Raw genomic sequence first — 21,227 nt, 5'->3', positions numbered from 1 at the left:
CATCCACAGACTCTCTATCCACTTGTCCAGCAAAAACAGCTTTCATCTAGAAAAATAAAATAGGGCATTAAGTTTTATCACAAAAAGTGATAAATAACTTATACCCCTTCCATTTGATAGATGGGACTGTTAAAGAAAACAGGAAAGTTAAAAGATACAAATGATTAGAGCGAGCCTGCACATATGATCTCAACATCGGGAAGTGCCATAAAATGTTATACGCATAAAAAAAAATTTTTGTTTGTGGTGACTAATTTAAATTTATTCTACAAAATTATTACGCACCACAAATAGTAAGATATTTATTTATAAGATGTAAGAGCAAATGTGCAATTAACCCCGCCAACATTTAATACTAATGTCTTATGACTTTAGTTTAAAGGGAACGTTTCATATTATATTTGATAATGTGATACGGTAAAAATGCGTTAATTCCTAACATTTATTAACTTAGATTTAAAAAATTGAGATAACGAACTTATATTAACGGAAACACAATTTAACGAAAGTTAACAGGTCTATCGGTCAATGATCGCCAACTACGTCACATAAAAGTTTGCTATAACTTTTGTTAAAATTTTTTTTCGACAAATTTCTTTTTCCTCTATGTTAGTTAGGTAAGTCCGCATTATATAAAATGTTTAATTTCGGGTTTTGAAATCTAGCACAAATTTAATAACTGTTTCATAATTGATTTATAATTAATATTTTCGTAATTTTGCTAAAAATAACTTGTTTAAACCAGTGCGGTTTTATTAATAAAATTAAAATTCGATTTTAAAGTTTCGACTTTTTTTTTCGGCTTATGTAATATAGCACTAATTTTGCAAAATCGAATGTAACAAAATGTGACAAAATCGCAGTTGTGGCAAATTGTGAGCAATAGTCTAAACCACATAAATTAAGACGTTTTTTTTCTAAAATACCAAAAATTAGTATTTAAAAATTTTAAAAATTAAAAAAAAACCTTTAAAAAATTTGCTTGCTAATAATAATAAGCTTAGGAACGTGTAATAACATTTTTTAAATCTACAACTCGCATTTTAGGTTAGAGAAAAAAATTAAATTTACATATATATTTATTTACAGTGTATGCAATAATTGAATACGCACAAACTAAAGCATTTTCACAAAACCAAAATTTTAGCTCATCAAAAAGCTGTTATTAATATTTGTTATTTAACTTTTGAAGCATAAGTTGAAGAAACAAGTTAAAATTATTAGTATTAGGCTGAATAATTTGAAGAAATTTGTAGTGCGTACAATAATTGCAAAATGCATAGAAACATACATTAGTATATACGATAATAATAATAGGATATTGATATAATATGGAATTCTGACAATGATGATAATACTACTAATACCCAATAAGCAAATTTGTCCATTATAAACGATGATTATGAAAAAGTATGTACAAAGTAAGTGCATGGAGTGTTACGTTCTTCTGATTATATATGCGCAAAAATCCCGTTTTTTTTATGTATTAACAACACAATGTATAAAGTATTAGTTCTCTTTGGCTACAACATATAATACAATTTATCCTATAATAAAATGTTAAACGTTGATATAGAAATAGTGCAAAATAAATGAAGTTGGTAGATTGAAAATTGAAGAATCAGTGTTCGCCAAATCATGTATGAATTAATATTTTTTTAATTTTAACTGCAAATCCTGAATTATTTACTAATATTTTAAAACAAGCCCAACACAAAGCCTTTGATACAGATTTATTTATATTGCAATATGTCTAAGAAATTTCGAAAAACTTTCTCGACTTAGAAATTCTCGAAATGATGCGAGAATGAAGGTCCTTCGTATTTGTTCAATTCTGAGCAAGTTTTGTCGACTCCGTTGGTCATTGGAGGTGGCCCACAACTGAACACACCGAATTGATCAACCTTAAAACAAAAATTTCAGAATGAAGGTTTAACTATAGTGATATGTTGCAAATACTTAATAGTTCAACTAATTTTTTTGTTTGGTAAAATACACAAAAGCGTAAATATTTACTATTCACAATTCAAAATATGGGGTACAAAGATATAATTAAATAAGAACATCAATTTAAAGCGGTTTAAATATTAAAAACAACAGTTTTAAAAGTGTTAGGCCATAAATAAAAACAATTAAGTCGCGAAATTACCTCAGGATGTTCTTCAACCATAGATGCGAAGAAAGATTTGAAATCGGGTCGACCGAAATGAGTGATGGCTCGAAGTCCTGTAAAGAGCGATTTTCCTGCAACCTTTTGGAAATGTCGTTCGCAGATGTACTAAACACAAAACAGTTCGTTTATAAGAGTGAGTTTATTACTTTTATTTAAATATATTATTGGTGTTCCGATTCTTAGCTTAAGCATAAATAGAGTAATATCGATAAGTTTTCTTGTTAGCTTCTAAAATTTATATGGATCTTAGATATTAAACATACCAAGGCCAAATATATGTCAAAACTTTAAAAAAATGTCAAAGAAAAAATCTTATTAAGCAGACTAATACGTTAGTTCATTAAAATATGACTTAACTTTTAAAGTAACTTATTTTCAAATACTGTTAATATTTTAAGTACCAGCATAGTGGTTCTAAGGTCGAATTTCTGGGGGAATTGTGTAATGAAAATGTGAGTGTCGAGTAACTGAGCAATATCTTTGCCTTCAACGTCTTGAATAATGTCAGTAAGCCATTCATATTGTTTCTGGTCTCGAGTAATCCACATGAAATAGACCTAAATAAATGTTGGTAATCATTTAGTGTTTTGTTGTAAAAATCAAATAGATAAATGTTAAAATAAGTATCTCTTTGTTGCTTTTTACATTTAATTTGTTATAACTTAACAAACGTCCAGACCAAGTATTAAGATATATAAAATTCCATGACAATCCAAGAAAAATTCTACCTTTTTGCATTGAATAACTTGTCCAGATTGAGCAACGTTGACAAGATCCTTTAAGATAGAAGCAAATGGAGTTACTCCAATACCGCCACCAACTAAGATAGCAACGTCATATTTGTACCAATCTTGATGACCTTCTCCAAATGGACCGTCCAAGAAAATCTAGAGCAAAAAAATATTAGGAAAATTTTTTAAAGTCAGTAATTAGTTTTATTCAAATGGTAAATGATATATATCAATACACATGCATGTTAAAATAGTTTAAACTTACCTTAGGATAGGGAGAATCTCTCAAAACGTCAGGGTCGTAGATGTTCCTCAAGTTGATGGTCCAAGGTCCAACAGCTCTGATATGAAGTTTAAGTGTTTCCTCACAAGGTGCAGATGTAAGGGTAAAAGGATGGTATTCGCTGTGAGATTGGGCAAGGCAAGCAAATCGAACCTAAATTTTTATTCAAAGTTTAGTTTTAAAATTTTGTTTGAGTTTAAGTTATGTAATCGAGTTATAAATATCTAAAACCACTTCAGACCGATCACATAAAATTAATTTAATGTAAAAATACCATTATAAACGAGTTTTGCCCTTTTAAAAGTTATACTTTTTAACAAAATCAAAATGGTAGTTTCTACTAACCCATTGTCCAGCTTTGTATTGGAAGTTGTGTGGTCGTTTAAATTCAAGATGAGTTACATCAGATGGCAACAATTCAGCTTTGACAACTGAGATTTCGGCCTTTCGTCGACTGATACTGTACAGTTTGTCCAAAGTGTAGAGAATGGCAGGTCCGAGTAAGAAATAGTAAAGGAAGGGTGGCTAAAATGTAAAAAAATATGTAAGTGAACCAAAATGATAACATTTTAGGCTTAAATGTCTTAGGGAGAAAGAAATACTAAACTTTGCATAGGATTTAATATTTTTTTGCTGTGATATATTTGCCGATTGCATCTTTGGTTACAACTACAAATATAAATTTACGATCTAGGCTTTTTTAAGGCAAAGTATAAGTCAAATCAGTATCTACAAATACCAACCTACAAAGTACGTATAAATAAATACACATACCTGTACAAGGAAACCAGATCCGTGCAACACCATCCAGAAATAAACGGAAATGTATCCGTAGGTATGTGTAAACCAGAACCATTTGAAAACTCGGCGACGGGCATAGTCCGAAGCAAATACATACCTAGAATTTAAACATCAATAAACTTAAGGCATGCTTTATAAGTTACAGTGAATATAATCTAATAAATTACAATTTTTAATGTAAAGTTGTTCCAAAAATAGTATTGTAAGTTAAAGTCTTACATAATGATGATAACAAGGGTTAAGATGATGCCAGTAATACCAGTGATTGTCTGCCAAGCCCAATAATGGAACTTTGGTAGAGAGTCACTGGTTCTCCAGTAATCTCTAAACAGACATGTCAAGTCGCCAGGAGTTTGAGTCGAGATGGAGTAAATGTTCATGGAGTGTCCAATAATGTGCATTACTAAAAACATTTTAATAAAATAAATTTAAAATTGCATTTTATAAAATATAAACAAGGCAATATGAAGAAAAACTTACAGGTGAAAAACATAGCAAGCCAGGCAATGATGCGATGCATAGAAACAGCTGAATCGAATGGAATGTAGCGATGGAGGAAGGTCTCTCGAAGTAGAGTAATAGTGTTGCGACACATAGTGACCAGAAGTGTGGAATAAGTGAACATCATCGCCGATGCGGCACCACGAGTAATGGAGACACCATATCCAGCAATTCGACGAAGACCGGCCCATTCTCGTTCAATAGAATAAACTAAAATAAGCGGAGAGTTTTATTATTTTTTATGCATTTATGATAGGCAAAAATGAATTTGGATCCACACATAGCAAAGCATTTTTTTATTATAACCAAGTATTTAGTTTACGTTGACAGCATAAAATATTACTATTTTGATATATGGTTTGAAATTTATTTTGTTTCGGGCTTAAAAGAAGACAAGGTCTCGTGTTGTTAATCCGAATGTTCTTACTGTTACACTACGCCGGTAAATGTGAAAAATATTGGAATTTTACTACTAACAACTATACAATTGCACAAAAAAAGCTTGACTATATTCTTATACAAAATATCGTACTTAATGAATAAATGTAAGCTTAACAAAACTCACAGTATGCTCTTTCAATGAAGATGCCAGCAAGCACAAGGAGGTACATGGTTAACCAGAAGATTTGTAGTCGATACAACTGGATGTAGTTCTCAATAACGTTTAGGTGCTGCTTAAAGGCATTGCGCTCATAATGTTTCTCATAAACTTTGACTTGAATTCTAGATTTGCGGTCGGCGCGTTTTCGAATACCAACCTCACCTTGTTGTCGCCTGATTTTAAAAATTTTAATAAAAAATTAGTTTTTAAAAAATTATAATTTTGAATAAAAAAAATGTGTATCAACAACCACATGCAAAATTAAAATATTCATGTAAAAATTACATGCAAATTTACTTTATATAATATCATGCTAATTATTTATTTTAATTGTAAAATATAAATAATTACGATTAGTTTATTGTTTTATATTATTTTCTAACCCTGAAAATCGTGTAGGTTCACTTTTCGCGAATCCATTTTTCTCTTTGGATTTATTTCTGTTAATTTGATTTGATCATAAAATTAAAGTTAATTTACACAAAATAATCTCTTTTTGTGTAAATTAAATTATCAAAAATAAAATTTTAAAAACTGACTGAAAATGTAAATTAAAATGTGCAGATTTAGAAAAAAATTCAATTAAAAATACAAATAATAAAAAAATTTTAAATTGATTATTTTACTAAACTTAATGAAATGATAAAACAATTTTAATTATAAAACAATATTTTAATAAAATCATATTTTAATAATTTGACAATTTAAAAATAAAAGACTTGACAATTTAAAAATAAATTCTTACTTGTCTGCATATGCCCGAACGGTCTTTCGTGCTCTTGCCCGTTTAGTTTCCCTACCTACGCCAGCTTTTTTGTCACCACCTAAATAACAAAAATTTTATAAGTTTAAACTAAATCTTTTTCATCTAAGGGTGAAATGTATCTTATTTAACATAAGCTATTATCTTTAATATTAAGTAATATAATTTAGTTAGTAATAGCAATAAAAAAATCAATGCATAAGTTTTATAATGTGTGAAATCAAAATTTTAATATTAAAAAGTTAGTTTTTTTAATTGTTGAAAAATCAAAATCTATGTTGGTGTAATATAAATAAAAGTTGCTATGAATTTTTTAGTAATGCATTTATCATAATATCTCTTCTAAATATATTTAGATAGAAGTCCACAACATTTATATCGAAATTAATATGTATCTATCAACGTAATGCTTGGTAAATAAAACAAAAATCAACTAACCGAAATGTTCGGTTTTAAATATTTTCTAAAAATAATAGATTAATATTAGTAACAAAAATAAAAACAGTTTTATTTGGTGTTAGAATTATGCCAAATAAAGTGCACAACAAAATGTTAAAAAAAGGTTATTTGTTTGCCATGCTTATTAATGATTATGTGTTGTAATTAAAAACACTTTTAACCTTTAAATTGGGGTTCCTTATAATGGGGAGCATCTGTATCTAATTTTATAAAATAAAACGTTAGCAAAATAAGAGAAAAAGCGGACTTTTAAAACCGAGATATTTAAAATACTTAAAAATTTTATGAAACACATTAAGCTGTTTAAAAAAATCTTTTACATTTAAAAAAGATTGCATAAATAGGTTCAAAATAACTAATTGTTTTAAATAAATCCTTTCTTTTACATAAAAACTTTTTTCAAGTTAGTTTTTCTTGAAAAACTAAAAAAAAATTTCAAAATTAAATGCAAAACCATAGAAATCGTATAAATATAATTACCTGGTACGTTTAAGGAAGCATCACTCAATTCGTTGGAATATTGCTGCATAATTTTCTGGAAGTCCTGGATGGTTAGCGATTGTTTGTTTCCGAAACCGTGCGAGGCCATTAATGTGTTGATCAGTTCATCTAACTGTTCGGCTACAATGGAAGCATTGACCATTTCCATCATGGATCTAAAAGTTAAATATTAAAAAGGAACTATTATAGAGTTAAAGATCGATGTGTAATATTTTTAAAATGTGTTCTTTACACAATAATAGGATTTTAAAAATTGTTTCAAAACGTTGCTGTAACTGTTACGCAAAATTTCTTAGTAAAAACAAGAAGTTGAAATACTTACTTTAACATGACTCTAAATTCATCAACAGACAATTCTCCACTCTTGTCTAAGTCGTACATATTGAACATAAGTTTGGCTTTATCCTCAGGAGAGCCTAAAATAATTTGTTAATTTTTAATGACCATGTTCCATTCTAATTAAAAACCTCGATAAAAAGATGATAACTATATTACGCCTAATACTAAGAAACCCGTTTTCTTATTTAGATTAAGTTTTTCGAACAAAATTTTTTTTTTAAATTTTTCGAAAAATTTTAAAAATGATTGTTAAACATTTAACTACTTTTTTTGCAAAAACAAAATACTATTTCCAAACTAAGAGTTTTTTTTTTAATTACCTTTGGTAAACAAAACCATGATGTCCAAAAATTCTCTGAAAGAAATAGCTCCACTGCCATCAATGTCAGCTGTGTTAAACATTTGGTCGACAAACAAACTGTTTGGTTTCAATTTCAAGTATTCAGCAAATTCCTTTTTGCTAAGTTCGACATGAATAAACTTGCGAGCCTCTCTCGTGTTCAAAACGTCACTAAGGCCATCAGTATCAAGTTTAACAGTCTAAAATAATTTTTTTAAAATAGATAAATTATTGAAAATGTTTAATAAAAGAAGCCTTGTAAGTAATATGCGAACAAGGACATGCAAGCTTGAAATAACTCATTTATTATAAAGGTGGTTATATAAATTTATGTTCATCTAAAAAATTTTACGAAAAAAAACATTTTTAACAAGACACAATAAGCGATTTTTTTAACAAGTGTTTTATAAGTTTTAATGTAGTTAAAAAGATAATTTAATCTTACAGCAGCCAGAGCGGTCTGGAAAAACTTTTGCAAAAGCTCGTCTCTCATTTCTTTGGTACTCGCTTGAGCCATCAACTGGGTTTCACTAACTTCATTTTCAACGTAGGCGACCGACTGCGACTGGAAGAAGTTCCTGGCTCGCATCACAAAGCTATCACGTTCTTCACAATCATTAAAGCTAAGAATCTAAAATCAATCATAATGCGTTTATAAAATTTTGAAACAAACAAACTTCTTACAGAAAAAAAATATTAAAATAAGATCAACATAAATTAATCGATTATGTTATCAACATAAATTTAAAAAAGTTTTACATGTAATTAGACAAGCATAATTTTTGAATGATATATAACTTACCAAGTCATGGGTATCTTTATCAGCTCTCAAGAACATGGTCTTTCTTCCTTGGTTGTACGACCGAGTGATCAAAACTTGCTCTGAAGCGTTCAAGTCAATTGCTCTGTACAGTTTTCCGCTTACGGACTTGATCTGAATCACTTTACCTGGTCCCAGTTTGACCTAAATGACAAAAAAAGAAATATTTTACAAATTAAGTTGATCAAGATTGAATTATATTACATTATTTTTTGTTTATATCATAAAAATCAATTAGTTACAAAAAAATTGATATTTTATAAAAAAATTGATACTTTACAAAAAATTGCTATTTTAAAATAGAAAATCGACTTAAACCAAAAATCCTAAAAAAATTATTACTTGATATAAAATTGAGCAATGATATAAAATTGAAGACCTAACTAAATTAATTTGTAATACTCTTACCTGGACTTCTCTTGACTTAGATCGTCCAAGGACCTCGTTGGCAATATCTAGGGCATCATCTCCTCCTTGTACACTCTTTTGTTTGGTCAAAACTGCTCGTTTTTTAAGCAAGACTTTTTGCTTGTCAGCTTGCATACCAAGGAACAACATAAACATGATCGTGGCTAAAAAAACAACAAAAGTTTAGTTTTAGTAAAAAGTAGTCTAATATAAATTAGAAATATTTTAATCAGATCAGATTAAACCAATGCTTCTTAAACTTTAAACATTTGTGATAATAACCTTTAACATTGGATACCTTTTGAATGTAGCAAGTAAACTTTTTATGCTAAATTTTTTTAACTTATATAATGCTTAAGATGTACGTAGTAGATCTTAAAAAAAGTTGAATTACCAATCGCAAACAATCCGATTGAGGTAAACGTCAAAGCATACGAGACTTCAGATCCAGAGAAATAGTCGAACGTCATTGGTGGTGTACACGGCTCCATGTCGGTTTCATTCAACTGGAACGGTTGGGGACAGAACGTGATGGTTTCATTAGGACCGTCCCATAAAAAGGGGTTCAATTGGATATCGTAACGAGGGTCCATGCTGGGGTTTGTTGCAAGAATAACCGATCTAATTGTGGCGTTCCGAATTTCGGCTAAATCTCTATCGTTAAACAATCTAAAAAAATTGTCTAAAAATTAACTTTCTGTTTCTATTACATTTTTATTCATTTTAATTTAAGAAATAATTATTTTAAATATTTTACAGCCTATATTGCAAAGTTTATTACCACTTCTTTACTAGAGTTGTATATATTACTAACTTACATTAAATTGTAATGACCTTTGTTGCATAATATTTTATTTAAAAAAAACTAAAGACGTACCCATTAGCAGTATTTTCATACCACATCCTATCTCCATCCCTAATCCTGACAAATTGATCCAAAATAATTGCTCTAAATAATTCACCAGCGCCAGCAGCAGTTGTTTCCATTAAACCTCCAGTCCAAATGTCCATTTGATTAATATCACCCTTGTGCACATTGGCAAGACGAACAAATAACTGAAGTTTAAAACAAATAAAATGTATTAGATACCTTCGTATTTTAATGTAAACAAAATTTAAATTTTTACAACACGCATAATTTTTTTAAAAGTTTTGCTTTTCAGCAATGTATTGTAGTGGTTAGAACGCAGGGTTCACTACTTTAGGTCTTTGGTTCGATTCCCGTTTCCTTTATATTGTTTTTTTTTACAGGCTATTAAATCGTAGTTTTTCCACTGAGGATTAATACATTCAAAAAACTTACATCTGGATCTCTGGCTTGTAAAAATGGATTAATCTGATCAAAGCTTGTTCTTCTTTCTAACCCATACTCTACACGAGCCGTATTGTAATCAGGCAAACCGTGATCTCTACCCCTCTAAAATAGAAAAAAGTTAAATAAATCATTTATTTTGTTATTTAAAAAAAACATAGGTTTTATTAATCTATCACTAATCTATCTGTCTGCCAGACTTATTGAAGGCTATAAGAAATCCGTTGTTTAATAGTTACATAAACGAGTTTGTTAAAAAAGTATGACAAAACCTACCTGAATGTTGATGGCCATAAGATCCCGTCTTGAGAAGTCTAGACCACCAAACACACTACCTCTTAAATCGGGGGTAATAATGTTGTCCTCTCGTTCTGCTATCTGACTGGCCATTCCCATTAAAAATGAGTCTATGTCTGACTCCTCAACAGATTCCTGAAACATAAGTCAAATTTAATTACAAGTTAACAAAATGTGCACATGAAAAATATTATTCTATTTGCTACCCCTATTTGCTACTGAGTATGAAATAAAAAATTTAATTTAATACTTACAACTCCGTTCCAATAAGCGTTACAAGTTCTAAGCCCAATTCTACCAACATGCTCCATTTGAAATTCGTGCCTTGGACCAGCGGTTCTTAAAGTGTTGGCAATAAAAGTGCAATTTCCGGTCGTCCTTTAAGAAACAACAGTTGATAATAATAACAAAATTGTTAAAAGAAAAATTCTTCACCAATGGTTTATTTATATACATTTCGATTCCAGAAAAAAAGTTGTTTTTATTTAAAAGCGCTTTTTAAAAATTTGTACTGGGATGATTTTTAGATTGTGTTTTAGTTATCTTTAAAAAAATGTGCTTTTACTTACGTGTTGTATCTGGTTCTTCTGAATACACCAGGGGTGACCAAAGTATGACCAAACCTCATGGCAGCGCTCTGGAAAACATGAGTAACACCTGGATGTATGGCAGCCTTGTACCCTAAAAAAACATTTTTTTATTAAAGTTTAGAACTTAAAGATAATAAGTTTTTAAAATAGAATTATGTTTTAATTTTAGTCCTACTAATTACCACAGCCTAGGGCCAAACAGACCATGCAGGACAATTTATTTACTATACAGAACTGCACAGTACAAAAAATAAAATTTGGAAGTCGCTTTTTTTTTGTCTTTTATTTTAAAAATGAATTTCTAACCAGAGTATTTGGGCACATCCTCACAACTTCCATTATTACGATCAGTATCATTGCAAGGACCCAACCAAGTTGGTAGCCAATCGCTCATAACAATTTTCTAAAAGTAGGTTTTTAAAACATTTAACAAAATCTATATTTTTATTTCTACTTTTGTAAAAAAGTCGCGACATCAAGCCTGTAAAATTTTATTTTAGAGTTAATACCAAGTGTCTGACTACCAAGTCATTAATTTTTACCTGATGTGTGCCAATATTTCGAATCCTAGCTTCGTTGTAGACCTTTTCGTCGCTCCAACCTGGATATCTTTCTCTCAAACCAACAGCAAGCCAGTTATGGTATCTAAACCACATAATTCCGAATGTCAAAAGAAAAGGATTCTCATTACCACGAGGATTGCCCAAACCTAAAAAATCAATTTATTTAATATTTTAATTTTTTTAATAAAGCGTGGTGTGGTGGTGAGGACATTGCCTTCACTACATAAAGTTCTGGGCTTGATCGCCACTGCTCTTATGCAGTAACGCTCATAAGTAATATATGCGGTATAAACTTCTGCTGAGCCATAACTTGCTTAGCAAATTAATTATCGGCCAATTAAAATCTATAATATCCCAAACTGTCTAAGGCAACTCAAAACTAAATTGGCGTACCTTAAGTTCGAGGCGTGAAGTCGACCTCTCCACATCGAGGATAAATAAAAGTGAAAAAAGGGGAATCAAATAAATAAAAGTATAAGAACTCACGGAAAAATCTTGTTGCAGTTTTAAGCATGTGATCCCTTGGAGGCGGGGGATTAGCAAGGGGAAGTCCGATTGTGTTCTGGATGGGGAATCTTCCTCTTCCTTGAAAAGAAGCAAGTTCTCCTCTACAATCAGTCCGATTAATCTGTGGGGCGAAGAAAAAATTGAAAGTAAAATTTTTAACAAAAAAATATAAAAAACTTTTAGTTGAACAAGAAAATAAAATTTTAACAAAAGCAAAATTAAACTTATAGTTTTTCTAACTTACAGCTCTGTCGTAAAAGATCCAGCCATAATTAGGGTCATCTCTTTCAGGGCAATCAGTTCTAAACAGTCTTAAAGCATCGGCCCAGGCTTTGCTCACCCCATATGTTAAACCACCGTCAAAAAACGGGGTAATTTCGTTAAGCTGTAAACATAAAAAGTTAAGAAATAAAAAACGTTCACTTAACAATTTTAAAACAATAAAAACAAATATTAGAGCTCAATTTTAATAATTATAAGTGAATTAATTTATCAAAAAACAAATATAAAAAGGTGCCGTCAGTGGGTATCGAACTGCAAATATTCGCTTACCTGTTGCCTCGGGTTGTTTGGCGAATACCCAGTAATAGATTGATCATATCTCGATCGTAGAAAAGGAATGACGATGTCGCCTTTACCTTCTGGGTCGTAGAGTTCGTCTCCTTTGGGGATTTCGATGTTAAAATATTCGGGTGGACAACCTGGTCGCTGAGCGTCCAAAATTTCCTCGACCACTTGCTGGCCTAGAGAGCAATAACTTAAGTTGAAATCTTAGTTTATCTAATTTACTTTAGCTTTTTAAAATAAATAATTGAAACTTGAGTAAATTACATAATAAAAAGCATTTTCAATTTACTAAAACTAAAAGAGTAACTGCTATTTTAACATAAATTCTTGACACAGCATATAATACCAATTTTTTTTTAATACTCCTAGAATTTAAAACTGTGTCTTATCCCTTTAGTTTAGTTAAGCTAAAAAACGTTAATCTTACCAAAAAACACAAGTAACGCCGTCCTTCTTCGATAAGAACCAAAACCAGTCACGCCAGCCATTGTCTCCTGACTTACATTCCTTGGGTTGGGTCTGTCAGCCCCAGACGGCGCGTAAGTTCCATCAGCGTAATGCGATTCGACACGTCGGGTGAGGGGGCCCTCTAACGGATGATAAAAAAAAAAACGGTTAAAAGTTGCACGTGATAGTACATGTCTAGAAAAGTGTAGCTATTTGTAAACTGCGTTAAGTCAGACCTAATTAGGATTATAATTTAATTAAATAGTTGCTTATTTTTAACGCATTAAATTTTTAATTAATAATTAGCAACTGTTCAATATACTAAAATATAAAACAACAATTACAAGTGATACTCTTACGAAATTTTTATTTATACATTAGCAGTGCTATTATAATTTATTTATACCAAAAAAATATTCTAATTTTAGGTGTATAAATTTTTTGTTTTTTTGAGGTACCGAAATTATAGGATTTTTTGCCAGGTCATTATGTTGAAATACATTACAAATAAACCTAATATAGGTAAAGTATGTAAATTAGGGTTTAAAAGTTAAAAAAAAATACTTTTTGTAAAAGTCCCTTTAAAAACTTTATTGTTAATATTAAATCTACAATGCTGGTATTGTTATTATGTAGACGTTGTGTTTTTAAATTTAGTGACAAAGCAGGGGGTAATAATAATAGCATTGTTGTAAAACACATGAAAGGCTGTCTCGAAAACTTTAATATTAACCATTTTTGGCATGCGTTAAATTTTTAAATTAATAAGATTAATATTATTACGTTTTCTGGTCTACTAGGAATTTGACATGACTTTTGAAAGCACGTAACTTAAATGTCAGGTTATTAGCTTTAATATTCAATTGATCTATCATTCAAGTTTTAAAGACATTATTAGATCATGATTTTTCAGATAATGTAATGTTAAGACCAATGTTAAAATGTCGTAATTTTTATTTCATAACAATGCTATTATTATTACCCCCTGCTTTGTCACTAAATTTAAAAACACAACGTCTACATAATAACAATACCAGCATTGTAGATTTAATATTAACAATAAAGTTTTTAAAGGGACTTTTACAAAAAGTATTTTTTTTTAACTTTTAAACCCTAATTTACATACTTTACCTATATTAGGTTTATTTGTAATGTATTTCAACATAATGACCTGGCAAAAAATCCTATAATTTCGGTTAAAAATTTAAAAATTACAACATTTTAACATTGGTCTTAACATTACATTATCTGAAAAATCATGATCTAATAATGTCTTTAAAACTTGAATGATAGATCAATTGAATATTAAAGCTAATAACCTGACATTTAAGTTACGTGCTTTCAAAAGTCATGTCAAATTCCTAGTAGACCAGAAAACGTAATAATATTAATCTTATTAATTTAAAAATTTAACGCATGCCAAAAATGGTTAATATTAAAGTTTTCGAGACAGCCTTATTGGGATTTGAACTCTGGACCTTTCGATGTCGAAATAAGCGCCAATATCACAAAACCAAATAACATACTTGAATTTCCATATCATTTAAAGTTCATTAACATTAAAAGAAAATAGCAAATATTTTGTCCGCTTTGAGGCTCAAACCCGTGACCAATAGGACCACAAACAGACTTCTTAATATTTTAATTAAATTAGTGTTTAAATATAAAGTTAAACCTACCTACTACGCCCCATTCCGGATGAGCCCTATTATTATACCAACCATCGTAAGCGTGGTATTCTTTCTCGTAATTTTCTTCTTGACCTGTTACAAAATTAAAGATTTAATGGTCATGAATTAAATGCTAATACAGTTAAAATTTAAATTAAACCGTTTTAAAAATGGGTTTATAATTTGAAATAATAGCAGCTTGTTAAAATTAGTTTCTTATCGGGAAACTTTATGTCTATTTAATAGGTTTATAATTCTTTTTCATTGTCAATTCAAAATATGTTTAGTAAAGTCTAAAAAATATAAACGCTAGCTAAAACGCAATTTAGCCAACATTATTCACTAGTAAATTATGTATTAAAGTTTTTTTAACAGTTCTTACATACCTATAGTTGTAGCAGCTAACGCCAACACTAGCAGGCTAAAAAGCCACATATTGCCCATATTTGTTCGACTATAGTTACCTAACTTGGTTTAATTAATACAATTTGATTTAAAATATAACTAAACCTGTCAAAAATAGTCAGGATATTATTACTAATATCCGTATTTCCTAGTTTGCGGAATTGTGATATTGCAAATCAGGTTAAATTTAAACAATAGCGAACTGAAATTTGCAAATCAGACGAAACTGAATTATGTTTTAAACAGTCGCGCTGAACTTGGTTAAACAAAGACGATATGTCGTAAAGATTTTTCTAATACTTCAGGGGCTTTCTACAAGAAGGTTCGCCATAAAAAAAGTGGTTTTAATAGTTTTACGCCTTTTTATTTTTAATAGATTTTTTGTTGAACAAAAACACTTCAATTTTGAAAAATTTGTTCGATCAAAACAGAAAATCAAATTTGCGACATAACTAACTACCCATCACTTATAGTTTACGGTTCTCTAAACAACTTGATGTTTACAGACATCTCATTGGCTTTACGGTTTTTAAAAAGATATATTTATACACTCTCTTTTAAAATAACCATTATATATCAAATGTGTTTATTTACTATTATAGTTTTAATTTTTCTGTAAACCTTACACTAACAGAAATCAAATTAAAGTTTTTAATATAAAAAACAACACATCTGTTCACGTTTTTTTTCTGTTGGTATCCTCTCTAAGTTCCGGGTTTAAAAAAATGCATTCTTTGCAATTCAACTGGAAAAAAATAAACAAACTACCTACGCCTTTTCTTCGAATTTAAAGTTTAAAAAAATTCCAAACAATAAAAAAAGATTTAAAAAAATATTTTTAATAAAAAATATTTTTAATAAACTCGTTATTCCATTACCGAACACAAAATAATATTTTTTTTTTTTTAGTTATGTCTGCTATCATGTTACATCACTGAATGGCCGGAAGACAGGCCTGATATAAACGCCATTAATTAAAATCAGATTGCACGAAAAGCGACCAGTTTCCGAGAAAAAAATCTCTCTCGAAATCAACAAGCACCCAATTCCCGAAAAAGAGTGTCTATAATTAAGCTCAAAGAAACCGTGCTGTGAAATCCGATGATGTCACGCAAATAAAAGTTTGCAACTAAAGTAAAAACGTGTCGACAATTTCCCCTGTCAGAGCAAACGCAGTCTTACTCAGTCTCGTAACAGCCTGTTTTTAATCATGTAAACTGTAAAGGGGATCATAGACGGAAGTATTTAAGATGGTTAAACAACAAAAAACATCGTCTAATCCCCTGGTTCTGTGTTTTGGTTCGAAAAACTGTAAACAATCACGTTTCCGCGTGTTTTTACTGCGCCCAATATTCAAAATTTTTTTGCGAAATATTTTTTCGAAAATTTGGCTTTCTCAGAACTTTTATAACCTGAATAAATGCGTTTTATGCATTTGACTGCCAAAGATTTTTAGGGTTTTCAGTAGGCTAAAGGATATTAGTGCTTAAACCTTATCTTAACATAAAAAATACCGAATATGAATTATCTTAAACCAATTTTACATTTATTATATCTTTTTGTTCTAGTTTAAATAATACATTTTTTCTCAAAATATTTTAAAACTTTTTTTAAAATTAAATTCTAAATCTTAACAAACTTCATTAACAAATATAACGAAATAGATTGACGACATTTAATTAAGTTAGTTGCGTTTATTAAGCTATTTAACTTTCTGTCTTTTATCTTAAATAGATTACCGATTATACCCAGAACTGATATCATAAAACCCCAGTCAACCAATATCGTTACGTTCAAGTGCTAAGTAAATATTAAGATTGCGCTGAACAGGGCCACAACTATCTTAATAACAGTTGCGTGGGACTCGTTATTAAACACAAAAAAATTAGACCACCAAAAAAAATTCACAAAATTTTGTTAAAAAGTTTTTCAAAAATTTTGAAAAAAAACAACGCTTACAAGTTATAAAGTAACTTTTATACCCTTACCAGTAGTAATCTATATGTGTATTAAAAGCAAGGCAAAAAGCTATTTTCACACTAACGACGCGCAACTAAATCTGGAATAAAAAGTTAATTATAAATTTTTGAAGTTTCTTTTTAGATGCATGCAGTATACTCATACAACGTATTCGTATATTTACTTTTTATTCTATTTTTATTTTGAGAAAACTGCGTAGAAAATTATTTTTTAACGACCATATTTTTACCCAATTTTACGACGTCGTTATTATAAAATCTACTGACGTAAAGTGACTCATTATTTTTATTAAATTTATTTTAACAAGTTTATTTTTTTAACGCGGTCGTAAATATAAATATGATATTTACATATTGGGACAAATTAAAATTTTTTAAAAATGGTAAATACATTTTTTATCCAAATTAGAAATTTAAAATATCTAAAATAAATTTTTAATTGAAAATTAATTTTCCAATTTTTTGAAACCGTATTATTAAAAACTACTAACAAAAAAGGGTCAAACCATAATAAAATTTGTTATGAATTAGTTTTTTTTTACTTAAAACGTTACCGAAACTAAATAATTCACGTTTTTAAAAAGCATTTACTTGAAGAACCGAACCGTAAAAAATAAATTATTCAGGAAATCTAAAAAAGAAATAAAAAATCAAACTTTTATTTTAGAATTTGTGGTCTGGTGGCCCCAAACAATTGCAACGTGCAGTTAGTCATCCGAGAAATCGTCAAATTACGAGAAAAAATTTTTCCAGCAAATTTTAGGTGCGCCAATAAAAATAAAAAATTTTTTTTTAAAAATTGCACAAAATAAGTAAAGAAGTTTGAACGCGCTATTACTATGCAAAAACCCGTGAATTTTTGACATTCAATATATAATTTTAGATAATTCTCAACAAATTTTTAAATTAATTTTCAAGATGGCACAATTAAAAAATACCAAAATTTGAAAACTAAAATAAATTTAAAAAAATAAATTCTAAAAACGCAAATGCAACTGCTGAATTACATATTTTTTTGTAATTTACCTCCTTTTTTAAGACATAACTTACAAATTAACTTTTCATGTACGCTTGGCACGAAAAAAAAGTACTATCTATACATTCATATGCTCGACTTAACCTCAATCGTTAACCATTATAAAAATAAAGCTCCGTAAATACAAGTTTTCTGCTGAACAAAATCGAATAAAGAGCTATAATTTGATTTTTGTATGACTTGTTTTGATTTTTATTGTATGAAATATAAAGGGTTTTTAACAACAAGTTACTTACGAATATTTTATATTTTATTTTTGCTAAATTGTGTCTATGTTTTGAATTAAGCATATTTTTAAGAAGTATTTTTGCAAATTTTTATCAATTTATTATAGGGTTTTAATACCTTGTCAAACTTTTTACAACGTTTTAATTTTCTTTTTTATAATTCTGAAAACAACGCCTAACTATTTAAAAAAATAAAGAAAATTTAACCCCAAAATATATTTTTAAATAAAATCTCAACAAAAATTAAAGATAAAACAGTTCCTTAAACTTTTAAAAAGCCTTAAAAAATATTTTCGAGCTAACAAGAAAATGCTGCTAACTACACAAAAGATAACCTGTAATAAAAAAAATTCCGACCAAGTTGTTACTTGCTAAAAGGAACACGGAAAAAAGGCGGAAAAACAACCACGATGACGTCACTGAGGGAGGTTTGTTACGAGCAGTAAACCGTGAACTTTTCTGACAGCAAATAGTTAGGTGCCAGAATTTAAGAGCTAAATATTCACCCAAACTAAGCAAAATGATGAATTTTTATCACATATTTTGTCATAAAAACAATAAAAAAACTAAATCTACAACATTATAAACTAATAAAAATACACGTTTAAAATATTAATAATAAAATAAAGTTTTTACTTTTTAATCATTATCTAGTTCCAGTGCTTAATTTTAAATATTAGTTCAGGGGTTGACAGTGTGTTACCAGCGTGGTAAATATTAACAAGGGCTCAAGGTTGACATTGATTGCATATCAGACCGCCTCACTCGAAAACAAACAAATATATAACAAACTTTAACACATTAAAATCTTAACAGTACTATTAAAATTCAATTTAATTATAGTACTACTCAGTAATTTTTTTGATTATAAATTAACTTGATTTTACATAGAATTTTTTTATAGATTTGATTAAGTAAAATCGCATATAAAATTATTATTTATACATCATAAAAAAATACCCTTGTAAAATGTATTGAATAAATCTACGTGCTTTACAACAAAAGTGCTTTGTTTAAATATACATATCCTACTAAATAAATGTTTGATAAAATAAAAAAGTATTAAAATTCATGATAAGTTTCTAGAACAAATACTTTTGGTAAATTTACGCAACTTTCTTGGTAATCGTTTTTGCTATATTTAAACTATTTTTTAGGCTGTACGTAAATTAGGGAAAAGGGGAAATTTGGACAAACCAATTTCTATGGGGGCACGGGTAAGTTCTGTGACGTCATACGGACAAATATAACTCTAAAAATTACTGTTAGCTAAGTCCGGTAAACAGTTCTGGCGTTTTGCATACACACCTACCTACGTTATTTTTTGCCGAATCACCATTGGGTCTGAAAAATATTTTGTTGTTATTCAAAAAAAAATAAAAAAATAAAAAGATTTCGGTGAAATATGATTTTAAATTTTCGCATAAAAAATGTTTTTTTTTTAATAAAAATATCGTTTTTTTATTTTTATATTTAATATGTTTTATTTTTTATTTGTATTTACATACCCATGTTACATAATATACGCTAAACCTTTCGACATTTCAATTCTTAGAATTTTGAAAGTACAATAAACATTAAACAAGAAAAGCTAATTCAAATACCAACTAACCCGTTAAAATTTAAATAGAGTTAAATCATAAAAAAACACCTTTAAAAAGTTGCAATGTTTACGTTGGCGCACAAGCCTTATTAAAACTCTCGTAAATTTAAACATATTTACCAACTTTTCGCTGTTTGTACACTCCTAGAATTCTTCGAACTAAAAAATTTTTTTGCAACTTTTAATAGCGTCATAAATTTGCACCATCTTTGGTGTTATAATAGTCTCCCGTATTTAGTCGTTAAAATTTTTATTCCCTAACTACCGTTAAACGATTTGTACACACTGTGAATAAAGTAAAACTAAATTAAAATTTTAACTGTGATAGTATTCAAGTTTAATATTAGGTGTAAAATTTTGTATTTTATTCAAATTTTTTTGCGAACATCTGAATCTGACATTTAAAAAATGGCGGCTTGCGGGTCAAATTTTATTCTTTTTTTTTGTGAATTTTAATAAAATTATTAAACCAAAAAATAAATCTTTTAAATTTCATGTCTAATTGTGGTTGAAAAATTATATTATTTTTGGTCTTAATAATCGTAAATTTATCACAGTAAATTTGTAAAAAAATCTTCTGAAAAATCAAAAATTCACGAAAGTTGTATAATAAACAAAATACAAAAAATATTTTTCGTGAATTTTTAAAAATTAATTCTTTAAAATTGATTAATAAACTCAGTCTAAAAGTCAGTCGGTATATTAAAAGAACTGAACTATAAGTTATTAAATGACGACTTTATCTTCTAAGAAAAATGCAGTTATTTAAAGGTCAGCGTTATAATATACATTGTTTTAAAATAAAATAAATATTTACTAATTAAATTTTAAAATAACGATTTTTAGTAATTCATAAATAAAAACACATACCTGACAAAATTTAGGTTATGTAACCTAAACAAAATGTTTAAAACACGTTTTTTTAGCTAATAAAAAACACAGCAGATCAGGTAATTTTTTATAAAAACGTCATTAGGTTTATATTTCTAAAAAATCGTTTATAAAATCGTTAAAGGCGTTGCAAAAAAGGCTAAGCTAATTTATATATATAAAAAAACCATATATTAAAAAAATATAGCAGTATTTTCTAAAACCCATACCAAAATTAAATAGCGTTAAAAAACTACGGCCTTTCATCTACATTACTTTTAAAACTATATTAAAACATTTTAATATATTACAATATTAAGCGATGATAAGGCTCTTCTATATGCTTAGCTATATACTGCATTAACATAATCTTAAAACGTATTTCCTTAATAACAACATCCGAACAAGAATGAATCACAGTTTGAATATTGTTA

At 28.7% G+C, this 21,227-nt stretch overlaps 1 protein-coding gene across 4 annotated transcripts; it reads right to left on the bottom strand.

Moving 5' to 3' along the window:
• Positions 1 to 1,051: 1,051 nt before the first annotated feature.
• Positions 1,052 to 15,213, bottom strand: LOC145751154 (dual oxidase 2-like). Of its 4 annotated transcripts, XM_082567247.1 has the most exons (33): positions 15,060 to 15,213; positions 14,683 to 14,766; positions 12,984 to 13,145; positions 12,542 to 12,732; positions 12,234 to 12,374; positions 11,969 to 12,110; positions 11,462 to 11,628; positions 11,226 to 11,322; positions 10,899 to 11,010; positions 10,584 to 10,707; positions 10,309 to 10,464; positions 10,024 to 10,137; positions 9,598 to 9,776; positions 9,115 to 9,389; positions 8,721 to 8,884; positions 8,295 to 8,456; positions 7,938 to 8,123; positions 7,473 to 7,692; positions 7,136 to 7,229; positions 6,793 to 6,968; positions 6,474 to 6,512; positions 5,836 to 5,914; positions 5,474 to 5,530; positions 5,055 to 5,263; positions 4,469 to 4,699; positions 4,208 to 4,391; positions 3,962 to 4,085; positions 3,533 to 3,712; positions 3,170 to 3,340; positions 2,902 to 3,060; positions 2,575 to 2,730; positions 2,150 to 2,278; positions 1,052 to 1,904 (listed from the first exon to the last, which is right to left on the bottom strand). In XM_082567247.1, exons 1-33 carry the CDS (start codon positions 15,115 to 15,117, stop codon positions 1,782 to 1,784), a joined length of 4,845 nt encoding a protein of 1,614 aa, XP_082423373.1. In that variant the 5' UTR covers positions 15,118 to 15,213; the 3' UTR covers positions 1,052 to 1,781. The 4 variants fall into 4 exon arrangements, with proteins under 4 accessions (XP_082423373.1, XP_082423375.1, XP_082423374.1 ...); XM_082567249.1 differs by lacking the exon at positions 5,474 to 5,530; XM_082567248.1 differs by lacking the exon at positions 6,474 to 6,512.
• Between the last annotated feature and the right edge of the window lie 6,014 nt (positions 15,214 to 21,227).

Source organism: Corella eumyota, chromosome 4, assembly GCF_963082875.1.
Source record: "Corella eumyota chromosome 4, kaCorEumy4.1, whole genome shotgun sequence".
NCBI classification, from domain to species: Eukaryota; Metazoa; Chordata; class Ascidiacea; order Phlebobranchia; family Corellidae; genus Corella; species Corella eumyota.
This window is presented reverse-complemented; position numbering and strand designations above follow the sequence as displayed.

What these genes read in the sequence shown, in the direction of transcription:
- LOC145751154 (XM_082567247.1), bottom strand. Translation starts at nt 15,117, where the DNA reads ATGGGCAATATGTGGCTTTTTAGCCTGCTAGTGTTGGCGTTAGCTGCT. An exon ending in AGAAGAACCAGATACAACAC is followed by an intron (nt 10,708 to 10,898) that starts GTAAGTAAAAGC and finishes TGTTTCTTAAAG; the next exon opens with GACGACCGGAAATTGCACTT. An exon ending in TAAGGAACCCCAATTTAAAG is followed by an intron (nt 5,915 to 6,473) that starts GTTAAAAGTGTT and finishes TTTGTTATTTAG; the next exon opens with GTGGTGACAAAAAAGCTGGC.